A 15557-nucleotide genomic window follows, 5' to 3' on the forward strand; every position below is an offset into this window, starting at 1 on the left:
TCATCCTATCATTCCCATCCCCTTATCCCATTATCCCATCCCATGGGTCCCATCCCATCATCCCATCATTCCCATTATCCCATCCCATTATCCCATCCCATCGTTCCCATCATTCCCATCGTTCCCATCATCCCATTATCCCATCCCATGGGTCCCATCCCATCGTTCCCATCATTCCCATCCCCTTATCCCATTATCCCATCCCATCATTTCCATCCCATTATCCCATCCCATGGGTCCCATCCCATCAGTCCCATCATTCCCACTGTTCCCATCATCCCATTATCACATTATCCCATCCCATCGTTCCCATCATCCCATCATCCCCTTATCCCATTATCCCATCCCATTATCCCATCCCATCAGTCCCATCATTTCCATCCCACCCCATCCCATTATCCCATCCCATGGGTCCCATCCCATCCCCTTATCCCATTATCCCATCCCATCAGTCCCATCATTTCCATCCCACCCCATCCCATTATCCCATCCCAGTTCCAGTCCCAGCATTCCCATCATTCCCATCCCAGTTCCCATCCCGTTATCTCACGGATCCCATCCTAGTTCCCACCCCATCCCGTTGATTCCATCATCCCATCCCAGTTCTGATCCAAGTTCCCATCCTGTTATGCCATCCCTGTTGTTACTCCGTTATCCCACAGTCCCGTTATCCCATCCTGCCGTCCCGCCATCCCGCCATCCCTCTATCCCTTATCCCGCTATCCCCCATCCTGTTACTCCACTATCCCATTATCCGCTATCCCGTTACCCCGTTTTCCCGTTACCCTGCTATCCCGCTATCCCGTTACCCCGCTATCCCGTTATCCCGTTTTCCCGCTATCCCCCTGTCCCGTTTTCCCGCTATCCCTTTCCCCCATCCCGGCCATGGCGGCCCCGCAGCCGCGTCCCCGTTGCCATGGCGACCCCTCCGCCCGCGCTCTCGCGAGACTCGTGTGCGTGACGAGAGGGGCGTGCCGGTGGCGGAGCGATCCGCGCTGGCCCCGCCCCCCCGGGCATGGCGGCCCCTCCCGCCGCGCGGCGCTGGCCCCGCCCTCTCCGCCATGCAGCTCCGGGTCCCGCCGGGCGCTCCCGCCGCCCTCAAGGTGCTCGCGGCCGCCGCCGCCGCCCCCGCGCCCGTGCGCCCGCACCTGGGCGGCCCCGCAGGTGAGACCGGCACCGCCACGCCCGCCCCGGGCCGCGCGGCCGCGCCCGCCGCCCCCGGGCCTGACCCCGGCCCTGCCCCCGTGAGGGCCCGAGCCCGAGCCTGAGCCTGTCCCGGTCCCGGTCCCTCCCCACAGAGCGGCCTCAGAACCCCGCGCCGGAGCTGGAGCTGCGGCTGGAGCTGGACAGCGGTACCGTGCTGTTCTCTCCCAACGCCATCTGCCAGTGAGTGCGGGGGGCCCGGCAGCGCCCCCAGAACCTGCCCCAAAGCCCCCCAAACCCCCAGAGCCTGCTCCGCCCCCCCCAGCCCTGCCCCAAAGCCCCCCAAACCCCCAGAGCCTGCTCCGCCCCCCCCCAGCCCTGCCCCAAAGCCCCCCAAACCCCCAGAGCCTGCCCTGATCCCTCCAGCCCTGCCCCAAAGCCCCCCAAACCCCCAGAGCCTGCCCTGATCCCTCCAGCCCTGCCCCAAAGCCCCCCAAACCCCCAGAGCCTGCCCTGATCCCTCCAGCCCTGCCCCAAAGTACCCCCAAACCCCCAGAGCCTGCTCCGACCCCCCCAGTCCTGCCCCAAAGCCCCCCAAACCTCCTCCAAACCCCCAGAACGTGCCCCAAAGGCCCCCCAGATCCCCAGAACCTGCCCCGAGCCCTGCCCCAAAGCCCCCCCAGAACCTGCCCCAAAGCACCCCAAACCCCCAGAACCTACCCTGATCTCCCGAGCTCTGCCCCAAACCCCTCAGAACCTGCCCCAAAAACACCCCAAACCTTCCCCAAACCCTCAGAATCTCCCCAGACCCCCCCCCTTTCCCCTGATCCCCCAAGTCCTGCCCCAAAGCCCCACAAACCTCCCTGAAACCCCACAGAACCTGCTCTGATTCCCCCCAGCCCTGCACCAAAGCCTCCCAAACCCCCAGAACCTGCCCTGACACCCCCTTAGCCCCCAGCTTCCCTCCCTGGCCCTGCCCCAAAGCCACCCCCAGAACCTCCTCTGACATCCCCTTATCCTCCTACACCCCCGTGCATGCCCCAAAGCCGCCCCAAAGCTCCCCCAAACCCCTCTGGACCTGCCCCGACCCCCCCTTATCGCCCCCCCAGGTATTTTTACCTGTGCCGTGGGGAGGAGCCCACCGACCTCACCACGCAGTGGCTGGAATGGGAGGCCACGGAGCTGCAGGTGAGAGACCCCGATGTGACCCCAATGTGCCCCTGTGTGTCCCCAGTGTGACCTGGTGTGACCCTGTGTGTCCCCAGTGTGACCCTGGTGTAACCCGGTGTGACCCCGGGACTCTGCTCCCTGTCCCCCCGATGTGTCCCCGAGGTTCTGTGCTGCCCTGTCCCCACAGTGTGACCCCACTGTTCCCCTGGGGCTCTGTGCTCCCTGGCCCCCTTGCTGTCCCCCCCAGTGTGACCCCGCTGTGTCCCCACAATGTGACCCATTATGTCCCCACTGGCCCCCGCTGTGTCCCGTGCTGTGTCCTGCTGCTGTGACCCCTCTGTGCCCCCCATGTGACCCTGCTGTCCCCCACTGTCCTCCTCGTTGTGTCCCCTGCTGTGACCCCATTATGTCCCCACTGTTCCCTGCTGTGTCCCCAGTGTAACCCCACTGTGTCCCACTGATGTGACCCTGCTGTCCCACACTGTGACCCTGCTGTGTCCCCACAATGTGACCCTGCTGTCACCCTGCTGTGTCTCCTGCTGTGTCCCCGGTGTGACCCCGCTGTGTCTCTGAGGCTCTGTGCTCCCTGTCTGCTGCAGTGTGACCCCACTGTCCCCCCTGGTGTGACCCTGCTGTCCCCACTGTCCTCCCTGCTGTATCCCCTTGGTGTGAACCCTCCTGTGTCCCTCTGGGTGTGACCCTGCTCTGTCCCCCAATGTGACCTCATTATGTGACCCTGTTGTGTCCTCGCTGTCCCCTGCTGTGTCCCACTGTGTGACCGCGTTGTGTCCCCCTCAATGTGATCCCATTATGTCCCCAAAATGTGACCCCGTTATGTCCCTTTGTGTCCCCACAATGTGATCCCTTTATGTCCCCGCTGTGTCCCCTCAATGTGACACCGCTGTCCCTGCCGTGCCCCTCGATGTGACCCGGTTATGTCCCCGCTGTCCTTACAATGTGACCCCATTATGTCCCCTCTGTGTCCCCACGGTGTGACCCCATTATGTCCCCTCTGTGTCCCCCAATGTGACCGTGTTATGTCCCCTCCATCCCTTGCTGTGTCCCCACAATGTGACCCTGCTGTCCCCACTGTGCCCCACAATGTGACCCCATTATGTCCCCACTGTCTCCTCTGTGTCCCCCCGGTGTGACCCCATTATATCCCCTCTATGTCCCCACAATGTGACCCCGTTATGTCCCCTCTGTGTCCCCCAATGTGACCCTGCTGTCCCCACTGTGCCCCACAATGTGACCCCGTTATGTCCCCACTGTCTCCTCTGTGGGAGCCCATTATGTCCCCTCTCTGTCCCCACAATGTGACCCGGTTATGTCCCCTCTGTGTCCCCCAATGTGACCATGTTATGTCCCCTCCATCCCTTGCTGTGTCCCCCCAATGTGACCCTGCTGTCCCCACTGTGCCCCACAATGTGACCCCGTTATGTCCCCACTGTCTCCTCTGTGTGACCCCATTATGTCCCCTCTCTGTCCCCACAATGTGACCCCGTTATGTCCCCTCTGTGTCCCCCAATGTGACCATGTTATGTCCCCTCCATCCCTTGCTGTGTCCCCACAATGTGACCCCATTATGTCCCCTCTGTGTCCCCCAATGTGACCCCGCTGTCCCCTGTGTCCCCAGCCGGCAGTGGCCGCTGCCCTGTACCTGCGGCTGGTTCAGGGCCGGGCGGGGCCTGAGGCCCTGGGGCTCCTGCAGCCCCTCCTGGCTCACCTGGAGCAGCAGCTGGCCCGGAGCGGCACCTCCCACCTGGCCGGGGTGAGTGAGGGGGGCCTGGGGGTGGGGAGGGGCTGGAAGTCACCTGCGGGACGGGGATGGCCCCAGCTGTGTCCCCAGTGCTGTCCCCAGGTGTGTCCCCAGCCCTGTGCCCAGGTGTGCCTGAGGGAGGGGAGGGTGGGACACTGCTGACCCCGGGGTGGAAAATGGCCCCAGTGCCTCCCAGTGCCACCCAGTGCCACCCTGCCGCTCCCAGTGCTGCCTTCACCTGGCAGCACCACCCAGTGTCCTCCCAGTGTCCCCAGTTTGTCCCAGTCTGTCTCTGTTCATCCTGCCTGGCTCTCCCAGTGCTCCCAGTTCACACTCCCAGTCTGTCCCAGTCCCTCCAGTTCACACTCCCAGTGCTCCCAGTGCTCCCAGTCCCTCCCAGTGCCCCCAATTCACACTCCCAGTGCTCCCAGTCCCTCCCAGTGCCCCCAGTTCACACTCCCAGTGCTCCCAGTCCCTCCCAGTGCCCCCAATTCACACTCCCAGTCCCTCCAGTTCACACTCCCAGTGCTCCCAGTCCCTCCCAGTGCCCCCAATTCACACTCCCAGTCTGTCCCAGTCCCTCCAGTTCACACTCCCAGTGCTCCCAGTCCCTCCCAGTGCCCCCAGTTCACACTCCCAGTCCTCTCCAGTCCCTCCATGTCCGTGTGTCCCCAGGACGCCGCCTCAGTGGCTGATGTCTTGGTGTGGGGCAGCCTGTTCCCCGTGCTCCAGTTCACACTCCCAGTGCTCCCAGTCCCTCCCAGTGCCCCCAGTTCACAGTCCCAGTCTGTCCCAGTGCTCCCAGTCCCTCCCAGTGCTCCCAGTTCACACTCCCAGTCTGTCCCAGTCCCTCCAGTTCACACTCCCAGTGCTCCCAGTGCTCCCAGTCCCTCCCAGTGCCCCCAATTCACACTCCCAGTGCTCCCAGTCCCTCCCAGTGCCCCCAGTTCACACTCCCAGTGCTCCCAGTCCCTCCCAGTGCCCCCAATTCACACTCCCAGTCCCTCCCAGTCCCTCCAGTTCACACTCCCAGTGCTCCCAGTCCCTCCCAGTGCCCCCAATTCACACTCCCAGTCTGTCCCAGTCCCTCCAGTTCACACTCCCAGTGCTCCCAGTGCTCCCAGTCCCTCCCAGTGCCCCCAGTTCACACTCCCAGTCCTCTCCAGTCCCTCCATGTCCGTGTGTCCCCAGGACGCCGCCTCAGTGGCTGATGTCTTGGTGTGGGGCAGCCTGTTCCCCGTGCTCCAGTTCACACTCCCAGTGCTCCCAGTCCCTCCCAGTGCCCCCAGTTCACAGTCCCAGTCTGTCCCAGTGCTCCCAGTCCCTCCCAGTGCCCCCAGTTCACACTCCCAGTGTCCCCAGTCCCTCCCTCCGTGTCCGTGTGTCCCCAGGACGCCGCCTCGGTGGCTGATGTCGTGGTGTGGGGCAGCCTGTTCCCCGTGCTCCAGTTTACACTCCCAGTGCTCCCAGTCCCTCCCAGTGCCCCCAGTTCACACTCCCAGTGCTCCCAGTCCCTCCCAGTGCCCCCAGTGTCCCCAGTCCCTCCATGTCCGTGTGTCCCCAGGACGCCGCCTCGGTGGCTGATGTCGTGGTGTGGGGCAGCCTGTTCCCCGTGCTGCAGGACCAGACCAGTCTGCCCAGTAAGAGCGGCCCGGGGGGGATGCAGGGGGAGTCCGGGGCTGTCCCTGCCAGGCCGGGCTGACCCCCCCTGTCCCCCCCTGCCCAGGTGAGCTGCAGGTGCTGCGCTCGTGGTTCGGGGCCGTGTCAGCGCTGGAGCCGTGCCGGGCGGCGGCCGCGCTGCTGCCGGAGGCGCTGCGGGAGCTCCGGGCACACCTGGCCCAGCACCCCCCGCACCTGCCCGGGCCCCCCCGCGAGCCCCAGGTGCGGCCCCGCCCCGGGGGGGAGGGTGGGGCGCAGGTGGGCACCGCCCCCCTCACCTGGTGCCCGCAGCAGGACGAGGAGAGCCCCGAGCGGGCGCTGACCGACGACGACATTGCGGCGGCCGTGGAGATCTGGGCACGGGGCCCTGCGGCACTGCCCCCCGCCCCGGGAGCCACGGACACCTGTGTGAGTGAGGGACAGGTGTGGGACAGGTGTGACACTGACAGCCAGGGAGCCACAGACACCTGTGTGAGTGAGGGACAGGTGTGACACTGACACCCACGGAGCCACAGACACCTGTGTGAGTGTGGGACAGGTGTGGGACAGGTGTGACACTGACAGCCTGGGAGCCACAGACACCTGTGTGAGTGAGGGACAGTTGTGGGACAGGTGTGACACTGACACTCACGGAGCCACAGACACCTGTGTGAGTGAGGGACAGGTGTGGGACAGGTGTGACACTGACACCCACGGAGCCACAGACACCTGTGTGAGTGAGGGACAGGTGGGGGACAGGTGTGACACTGACACTCACGGAGCCACGGAAACCTGTGTGAGTGTGGGACAGGTGTGGGACAGGTGTGACACTGACACCCACGGAGCCACAGACACCTGTGTGAGTGTGGGACAGGTGTGGGGACAGGTGTGGGACAGGTGTGACACTGACACCCACAGAGCCACGGACACCTGTGTGAGTGTGGGACAGGTGTGACACTGACACTCAGGGAGCCACAGACACCTCTGTGAATGTGGGACAGGTGTGGAACAGGTGTGACACTGACAGCCTGGGAGCCACAGACACCTCTGTGAGTGAGGGACAGATGACACCCACAGAGCCACGGACACCTGTGTGAGTGTGGGACAGGTGTGGGACAGGTGTGACACTGACACCCAGGGAGCCACAGACACCTGTGTGAGGGACAGGTGTGACACTAACAGCCAGGGAGCCACAGACACCTGTGTGAGTGTGGGACAGGTGAGGGGCAGGTGTGGGACAGGTGTGACACTGACACCCACGGAGCCACGGACACCTGTGTGAGTCAGGGACAGGTGTGGGGACAGGTGTGCCCGGGGACAGTCACCTGTGTGAGGGACAGGTGTGGGACAGGTGTGATACCTGACGTCCAGGAGTGTGTGTGTGCCCAGGTGGTGCTCACCTATGGGAGTGAGGAAGGGACAGGTATGGAACAGGTGTGCCAGGGGTACTCACCTGTGGGAGTGAATGAGGGAGGGAGTGCCCAGGTGGCACTGAGGGGGGTGTGGGCAGGTGGGCGCTGCTCTGACCCCCCTCCCGGGCAGGTTACCTGTGGAAGGTGAGCGGAACGTGCTGATCACCAGCGCCCTGCCCTATGTCAACAACGTCCCTCACCTGGGCAACATCATCGGCTGCGTGCTCAGCGCCGACACCTTCGCCAGGTGAGCCCGGGCACCCTGGGCTGGGGCTGCACGGGTGGGACAGGTGTGCACCTGGGGGGGCTGTGCTGTGTGAACACCTGTCCAGGTGTTACAGGTGTGCACCTGGGGGGGCTGTGCTGTGTGAACACCTGTCCAGGTGTTACAGGTGTGCACCTGGAGGGGCTGTGCTGTGTGAACACCTGTCCAGGTGTTACAGGTGTGCACCTGGGGGGGCTGTGCTGTGTGAACACCTGTCCAGGTGTTACAGGTGTGCACCTGGAGGGGCTGTGCTGTGTGAACACCTGTCCAGGTGTTACAGGTGTGCACCTGGGGGGGCTGTGCTGTGTGAACACCTGTCCAGGTGTTACAGGTGTGCACCTGGAGGGGCTGTGCTGTGTGAACACCTGTCCAGGTGTTACAGGTGTGCACCTGGGGGGGCTGTTCTGTGTGAGCACCTGTCCAGGTGTTACAGGTGTGCATCTGGGGGGGCTGTGCTGTCTGCACACCTGCACAGGTATCACAGGTATCCATGCCCAGGTGTGACAAGTGTCCTTGCAGGTGTGACAGCTGCCCACACACAGGTGTGCCAGGTGCTCACCGCCAGTTGTGCCAGGTCCCCCAGAGGTGTGCCCAGTGCTGAGCCCCAGGTGTGCCAGGTGCTGAGGTCAGGTGTGCCCAGAACTGAGCTCAGGTGTGCCAGGCATTCCAGGTGCTGAGGCCAGGTGTGCCAAGTGCTGACCACAGCCATGCCAGCTGTGCCCGTGCTGAGCCCAGGTGTGCCCAGCACTGAGCACAGCTGTGCGCAGGTACTGAGCCCAGGTGTGCCAGGTGTGCCCATGCTGAGCCGTAGGTGTTGCAGGTACTGAGCCCAGGTGTGCCCAGCACTGAATGCAGGTGTGTGCAGATAGTGAGCAGGTGTGCCCGTGCTGAGCACAGGTGTTGCAGGTACTGAGCTCAGGTGTGCCCATACTGAGCAGGTGTGCCAGCCATACCAGGTGTGCCCATGCTGAGCGCAGGTGTTGCAGGTACTGAGCCCCAAGTGTGTCCATGCTCAGCCCCAGGTGTTGCAGGTACTGAGCGCAGGTGTGCGAGCCATGCCAGGTGTGCCCGTGCTGAGCGCAGGTGTTGCAGGTACAGAGCCCAGGTGTGCCAGCCATGCCAGGTGTGCCCGTGCTGAGCGCAGGTGTTGCAGGTACTGAGCGCAGGTGTGCCAGCCATGCCAGGTGTGCCCGTGCTGAGCGCAGGTGTTGCAGGTACTGAGCGCAGGTGTGCCAGCCATGCCAGGCGTGCCCGTACTCAGCCCCAGGTGTTGCAGGTACAGCCGGCTGCGGGGCTGGAACACGCTGTTCGTGTGCGGCACGGACGAGTACGGCACGGCCACGGAGACGCGCGCGCTGCAGGAGGGGCTGAGCCCGCGCCAGCTCTGCGACCGCTACCACGCTCTGCACGCCGACATCTACGCCTGGTTCCGCATCTCCTTCGACCACTTTGGCCGCACCACCACGCCCCAGCAGACCAGGTGAGGGCCTGGGGGCCAGGTGAGAGCCTGGGGGCCAGGTGAGAGCCTGAGGGGCAGGTGAGGGCCTGGGGGCCAGGTGAGAGCCTCACCAGGTCAGGTGAGAGCCTGGGGACCAGGTGAGAGCCTAGACCGGGTGAGCCCCCAGAACAGGTGAGAGCCTAGACCAGGTGAGAGCCTAGGCCAGGTGAGCCCCCAGAACAGGTGAGTGCCTGGGGGCCAGGTGAGAGCCTGAGGGGCAGGTGAGCCCCTAGGCCAGGTGAGAGCCTGAGGGGCAGGTGAGCTCCTAGACCAGGTGAGAGCCTAAGGGCCAGGTGAGGCCCCAGACCAGGTGACCCCCAGCAGACCAGGTGAGTGCCTGAGGGCCGGTGAGCTCCTAGACCAGGTGTACTCCTAGACCAGGTGAGGCCCCAGACCAGGTCAGAGCCTGAGGGGCAGGTGAGAGCCTCAGCAGGCCAGGTGAGAGCCTGGGGACCAGGTGAGAGCCTGAGGGGCAGGTGAGCTCCTAAGGGCCAGGTGAGCTCCTAAGGGCCAGGTGAGGCCCCAGACCAGGTGACCCCCAGCAGACCAGGTGAGTGCCTGAGGGCCAGTGAGCTCCTAGACCAGGTGAGGCCCCAGACCAGGTGAGGCCCCAGACCAGGTGAGGCCATTTTAACCAAGTGAGTCCCTGGGGACCAGCTGAGCCCGCAGAGCAGCTGAGCCCACCTGCCCCGGGGTACCTGTGCCAACATTCCCTCCCTCCCACAGCATCGCCCAGGACATTTTCCAGCGGCTGCTGGCGCGGGGGTTCCTGCTGCAGGACACGCTGGAGCAGCTCAGGTGCGAGCGCTGCGGGTGCTACCTGGCTGATCGCTTCGTGGAGGGCACCTGCCCCTCCTGCAGCTACGGCGAGGCCCGCGGGGACCAGTGCGACCGCTGCGGGAAGCTCATCAACGCCGTGGAGCTGCAGGTGGGCCGCACCTGGGACCCCCTGTGCCACCTGTGGGACCCTCTGTGCCACCTGTGGGAGCCCCACGCCACCTGTGGGACCCCCACGCCACCTGTGGGACCCTCTGTGCCACCTGTGGGGACCCTGTGACCTTTGGGGACCCCCTCACCTGTATGCACCTCCCTAACTTGCCCTGAGCCATCCCCTCCCACTTTTGGTAACGCCCTTTGCCCCACCTGTGGGAAGCCTCCAGCTCCACTTTTGGGGACCCCCACTTCACCTTTGGGGACCCCCCCAACTCCACCTGTGGGGACCCCCTCACCTTTCAGGACCTCCCTAACTCACCCTGAGCCTTCCCCTCCCACTTTTGGTAACGCCCCTTGCCCCACCTGTGGGGAGGCCCCAGCTCCACCTTTGGGGACCCCTCACCTGTGGGGACCCCCACTCCACCTCACCTTTGCGGACATCCTTAACTCACTCTGAGCCTTCCTCTCCTGCTTTGGCCCCTTACCCCACCTGTGGGGACCCCCCCACTTCACCTATGGGGACTCCCACTCTCCTCACCTGTTGGGACCCCCACTGCCCTCACCTGTGGGACCCCCCGTTTCCCGCAGAACCCGCAGTGCAAGCTGTGCCGTGGGACCCCGGTGGTGACGCCCACCCAGCACCTGTTCCTGGACCTGCCCAAGGTGAGCAGCACCCGGGGGGGGGCACTGAGGTGGGCACAGGTCCCACCAGGGTGCCCAGGTGTCTCACCCGTGTGTCCCACAGCTGGAGGGGCAGCTGGAGGCGTGGCTGGAGCGCACCTGGGCCGCAGGTGAGTGGACGGCCAACGCGCGGCACATCACGCGCACCTGGCTGCGCGATGGGCTCAAACCGCGCTGCATCACCCGCGACCTCACCTGGGGCACCCCCGTGCCCCTCGACGGCTTCCGGGACAAGGTGAGTCCCCCCCAGCCCCCAGGTGCCCCTGCTGGGCCCTCCCTGCCGGGCTCACCTGCTCAGGTCAGTCCTGCCCTCCCCGCTGGGCTCACCTGCTCAGGTGCTGCCCTCCCTGCTGGGCTCACCTGCTCAGGTCAGTCCTGCCCTCCCTGCTGGGCTCACCTGCTCGGGTCAGTCCTGCCCTCCCTGCCGGGCTCACCTGCTCAGGTCGGTCCTGCCCTCCCTGCCGGGCTCACCTGCTCAGGTGGATCCCCCCCTCCCCAGGTGTTCTATGTGTGGTTCGACGCCCCCATCGGGTACCTGTCCATCACCGCCAACTACACCGAGCACTGGGAGCGCTGGTGGAAGAACCCCCAGCAGGTGGGACAGCCAGGTGATGGTGCAGGTGGGGACAGAGCAGGACACCTGGCTGACATCCCCACCTGTCCCCGTTACCTGCCAGGTGGAGCTCTACAACTTCATGGCCAAGGACAACGTCCCCTTCCACAGCGTGGTGTTCCCCTGCTCGCTGCTGGGCGCCGATGACAACTACACCTTGGTGAATCACCTGATCGCCACAGGTACGGCCGGGGGGGACACAGGGGTGGGGAGGGTCCCCAGGTGTTAGGGAGTCCCAAGGGTGGGGAGCCAGAGAGCCACAGGTGTGGGGAGCCCCAGATGTTGGGGAGTCCCTGGTGTGAGGAGTCGCCAGGTGTTTGGGTTCCCCAGGTGTGACGGGTCCCCAGGGGAGACACAGGTGTTGAGGAGACCCAGCTGAGGTGGGTCCTCATGTGTTGGGGGTCCCCAGGTGTTGGAGATCCTCAGCTGGGGGGGGTCTCCAGGTGTGAGGGTCCCCAGGTGTTGGGGATCCCCAGGTGTGAGGGGTCCTCGCTCCCCCTGCCATGCCTGGGGCCGTTTCCTGCCCTGGGAGGGCGCAGCCCCAGGTGGGTGCTCACCTGTCCCAGAGTACCTGAACTACGAGGACGGGAAGTTCTCCAAGAGCCGCGGCGTGGGCGTGTTCGGGGACATGGCCAAGGACACCGGGATCCCGGCCGACGTGTGGCGCTTCTACCTGCTCTACCTGCGGCCCGAGGGCCAGGACAGCGCCTTCTGCTGGGCCGACCTCATGCTCAAGAACAACTCGGAGCTGCTCAACAACCTGGGCAACTTCATCAACAGGTGAGGCGCTGCTGGGGAGAGGGCTGGGCACAGCTCTGCTCACACCTGTCCCCAAACTGTCCCTGGGCTCTGCTCACACCTGTCCCAGACTGTCCCCAGGCTCACACCTGTCTCCAAGCTGTCCTTCGGCTGTGCTCACACCTGTCCCCAGCCTGTCCCTGAGCAGTGCTCACACCTGTCCCAGACTGTCCCCAGGCTGTGCTCACACCTGTCCCCAGCCTGTCTGTGGGCTGTGCTCACACCTGTCCCTGATTGTTCTCACACCTGTCCCCACCTATCCCAGGGCTGTGCTCATACCTGTCCCTGGCTGTGCTCACACCTGTCCCAAGGCTGTCCCCACCTGTCCCTGCTTGTTCTCACACCTGACACCGGTTGTGCTCACACCTGTCCCTGGTTATGCTCACTCCTGTCCCCCCCTTGCCCAGGGCTGTGCTCACACCTGTCTCTGGCTGCACTCACACCTGTCCCAGAGCTGTCCCCACCTGTCCCTGCTTGTTCTCACACCTGTCCCCCCCCGTGCAGGGCCGGCATGTTCGTGTGCAAGTTCTTCGGGGGCACCGTGCCCACCATGGCGCTCACAGCCGAGGACCAGCGGCTGCTGGCACGGGTGACGCTGGAGATGCGCCAGTACCACCAGCTCATGGAGAGGGTCCGGTGGGTGCTGGGGGTCCCAGACCCGGGGGGGAGGGGTGCAGGGGCTGCCCTGCAGGTGCTCAGCCCCACCTGTGCCCACCTGTGCCCCCCAGGCTCCGGGATGCTCTCAGGTGCGTGCTCGGCATCTCCCGCCATGGCAACCAATACATCCAGGTGAACGAGCCCTGGAAACGCATCAAGGGCGACGAGAGGGACAGGTAGGGAGGGAGGGAGGGGACACCTGGGGACAGGGACGGGGCACAGGGGGGCATTGGGGGCACTGGAGGGGGACATGAGAGGGACATGGATGGATGGATGGATGGATGGAGCACCTGGGGACAGGAGGGGGGTTACAGCTGGGATTGGGGGAACTGGAGGGGGGCACAGCCATGATCTGAGGGGGTGGGGGGTGACTGGAGGTCCCCACACCTGGCTCTTGTCAGGGTTGGGCCGGCACTGGTGGGGGGCACAGGGCAGGCATGGAGTGAAGCCAGGAGCTGGGGGAACACTGGAAAGTCCCTGCTGGCCCCTCCCACGGGCAGTGACAAGGGAGGGGGGCGAGGGTGGGACACAGCGGCACAATGGGCACTGAGGTGTCGTCCCCCCAGGCAGTGCACAGGCACACGGCCCGGGGGTCACTGAGCAGGGAGGGCACAGGACACGAGAGTCACTGATCTGGGAGGGTCACAGGGGGGTCACCGAGCTGTCCCCACCCTAGGCAGGACACGGGAGTCACTGAGCAGGGAGGGTCACAGAGGTGTCACCGAGCTGTCTCCCCGCAGGCAGCGCGCAGGGACGGTGACAGGCGTGGCAGTGAACCTGGCGGCCGCCCTGGCCGCGCTGCTCCAGCCCTTCGTGCCCGGGGTCAGCGCCGCCATCCAGGCCCAGCTCCGCATCCCCCCCGAGCGCTGCGGGCTCGGGCCCGGCCTCACCTGCACCCTGCCCGCCGGGCACCGCGTGGGCACGGTACGGCACGGCCTGTGCCCCCGGGGAGGGCAGGCCCTGCCTGGGTGGGAGCCGCAGGTGCTGCCCCCCAGGTGTGACCCCTCTGTCCCTGCTGTGGCCAGGTGAGCCCCCTGTTCCAGAAGCTGGAGCCTGAGCAGGTGGAAGCCCTGCGGCAGCGCTTTGGGGGAGGGCAGGTGAGTGGGGGCTCAGGTGCCCCCCAAAGCTCCCTCACTTCACTTTGGGCACCTGCAGCTCCATCCCTCCCCTCCCCATTCCCAGTGCAAAGGTGCTGCTGTAGAGCCCCAGGTATCTCCTGGTGCTGCCCCAGGTGAGCTGCACCTGCCTGGAACATCAGTGAGGGGGCTTCTCCCCATCTCTTTCAGGCCAAAGAGCACCCCCCGGCCTCAGCCCCCCCTCCAGCCCCCAACACCCCCGCGGCTCCAGGTGACCCCAAACTGATCCAGGAGCTGACAGAGCAGGTGGCCCAGCAGGTGAGAGGGGACAGGGCATGGGACACGTGCTCTGTCATGCCTTTAACCCCCAAAATCCTCATCACACCCTCAAATCCTTCCTCCCACCTGTCCAGGGCAACCTGGTGAGGCAGCTGAAGGCTGCCCAGGTGGAGAAGGCCCAGGTGGACGCCCAGGTTGCCAAACTGCTGGAGCTGAAGCGGCAGCTGGCGCTGGCCGAAGGACGGAGCCCCGAGGTGCCCAAGGGCAAACGGAAGAAGTAGCCCCAGTTCCAAACTGGGACATCCCGAGGAGCAGCCCCAGCGCCTCCAGTAACCAAACTGGGCCGTGCTGGGTGTGGTTGGATACGTGTAATAAACGACAAGAGCTGTACAACGGCGTGGAGCAGCTGCATCCACTTGTCTGTCCGCAGTGTCCATCTGTCCATGGGGCTGCCCCCGCAGTCCGTGGGGCAGCAGAGTCCTTGTCCCGCTGTCGCTGTGCCCGGTCCGTGTCCCGGTCCTGTCCCGGGGCAGCCGCTACAGCTGGCGCAGGTTGACGATGCGGTCGATGAGCGCGGCCCGGGTGCGCTGCACCTCGGCGCTCAGCCGCTGGATCTCGGCGCGGAGCCGCTCGTTGTGCGCCGTCAGCTCCCGCACCCGCCGCTCCCCGTCCCGCTGCCGCGGGGCCCCGGCGCCGCCGCGCCGCTTCCTCCGCGCCCCCCGCGCCTTCTCCTCTTCCTCCTCCGCCTCCTCGGCGGGGCCGGGCCGGGCCGGGCCGCTCCCGCCGGGGGCCGCGGCCGGGGGTTCATCCGGAGCCGCTCCCTCCGGCCCCAGCAGCTGCAGCAGCTCCTCGGCCAGAGCCAGGTCCAGCCCGCAGCCGCCCGGGCCCGGCTCCTCCTGCGGACACAGCGGAACCGGGGCCGGTGATGGATGGAGGGGGCACCGCACCCCGCGCTACCGCCCCGGGGGCGCTGCCGGCCCCGCGCTCACCTGCTCGGCTCCCCAGGCGGGGGCGGCCCCGGGGGGCTCCGCCGCCAGCACCTCCTGCAGGTCCTGGTACCACCCGTCCAGCTCCCAGCCGGGGGGGCCGCCCGGCCCCCACAGCCCCTCGGCCGCCATCGTCACCTCGGGCCCGGCGCGGGCTGCGGGAGGGACGGGAGCGGAGTGAGGGGTGACCCGGGCGGGACCCCCGGTGCACAAAGGGGGTGCGCACGGCGGGGGTGGCCCCTTACCTGCTCTCAGGTGTGGTGGTCAGTGAGGATACACTTTCTCCTCGATGCCTGGGGAAGGAGAAGGGGGTGCTCTCAGGACCGGTGACCCCCGAGTGCGGGGCTCGGGGCCCTCATCCCGCGGAGACGGCTCCGGGCGCTCCGGTTCCCGGCACCGAGCGGGAACCCTCGGCCAGCGCCCCCCGCGCCCCTCGGGGCCGGTCCCCGCGCTGCCCCCGCACCTTCCTGGGTGGTCCCGGCTCCCCCCGGCCCCGCTCCGCTCGCTGCCCCCGGTTCATCCTCGTCCGCATCGTCCCGCGCTGCCCCCGCCCCCCGCGCCGCGCCGCTTTATGTACACCATGACGCAACGCTCGCGCCGGCAGCAGCCAATGAGCGCGTGGAATCCGTGACTGGCAGGAGAGCACGAA

The 15557-nt window shown here is 66.0% G+C and overlaps 2 protein-coding genes across 2 annotated transcripts; one reads left to right on the forward strand and one right to left on the reverse strand.

Moving 5' to 3' along the window:
- Positions 1-1061: 1061 nt before the first annotated feature.
- On the forward strand, positions 1062-14331 carry MARS1 (methionyl-tRNA synthetase 1). Its single transcript, XM_058042051.1, is given in 22 exon segments — positions 1062-1164; positions 1299-1386; positions 2253-2331; positions 3950-4084; positions 5637-5712; positions 5799-5953; positions 6026-6109; positions 6111-6139; positions 7253-7369; positions 8664-8867; positions 9612-9813; positions 10407-10481; positions 10564-10734; positions 10999-11094; positions 11177-11294; positions 11679-11892; positions 12415-12546; positions 12639-12743; positions 13308-13491; positions 13593-13664; positions 13854-13961; positions 14057-14331. Coding segments are annotated over 22 exon segments (2694 nt in total). The 3' UTR covers positions 14204-14331.
- DDIT3 (DNA damage inducible transcript 3) lies at positions 14276-15458 on the reverse strand. The gene is made up of 4 exons (XM_058042055.1): positions 15372-15458; positions 15154-15201; positions 14912-15063; positions 14276-14818 (listed from the first exon to the last, which is right to left on the reverse strand). The coding sequence occupies exons 3-4, from the start codon at positions 15038-15040 to the stop codon at positions 14459-14461; spliced, it is 489 nt and encodes a 162-aa protein (XP_057898038.1). The 5' UTR covers positions 15041-15063; positions 15154-15201; positions 15372-15458; the 3' UTR covers positions 14276-14458.
- Positions 15459-15557: the final 99 nt, after the last annotated feature.

This window comes from Melospiza georgiana, chromosome 29 (assembly GCF_028018845.1).
Source record: "Melospiza georgiana isolate bMelGeo1 chromosome 29, bMelGeo1.pri, whole genome shotgun sequence".
Lineage (NCBI taxonomy): Eukaryota > Metazoa > Chordata > Aves > Passeriformes > Passerellidae > Melospiza > Melospiza georgiana.

Bases quoted from the DNA above. Each gene is read 5' to 3' on its own strand.
- DDIT3 (XM_058042055.1), bottom strand. From the start codon at position 15,040: ATGGCGGCCGAGGGGCTGTGGGGGCCGGGCGGCCCCCCCGGCTGGGAG. The intron at 14,819-14,911 runs GTGAGCGCGGGG...CTGTGTCCGCAG, and splicing joins CCGCCTGGGGAGCCGAGCAG to GAGGAGCCGGGCCCGGGCGG.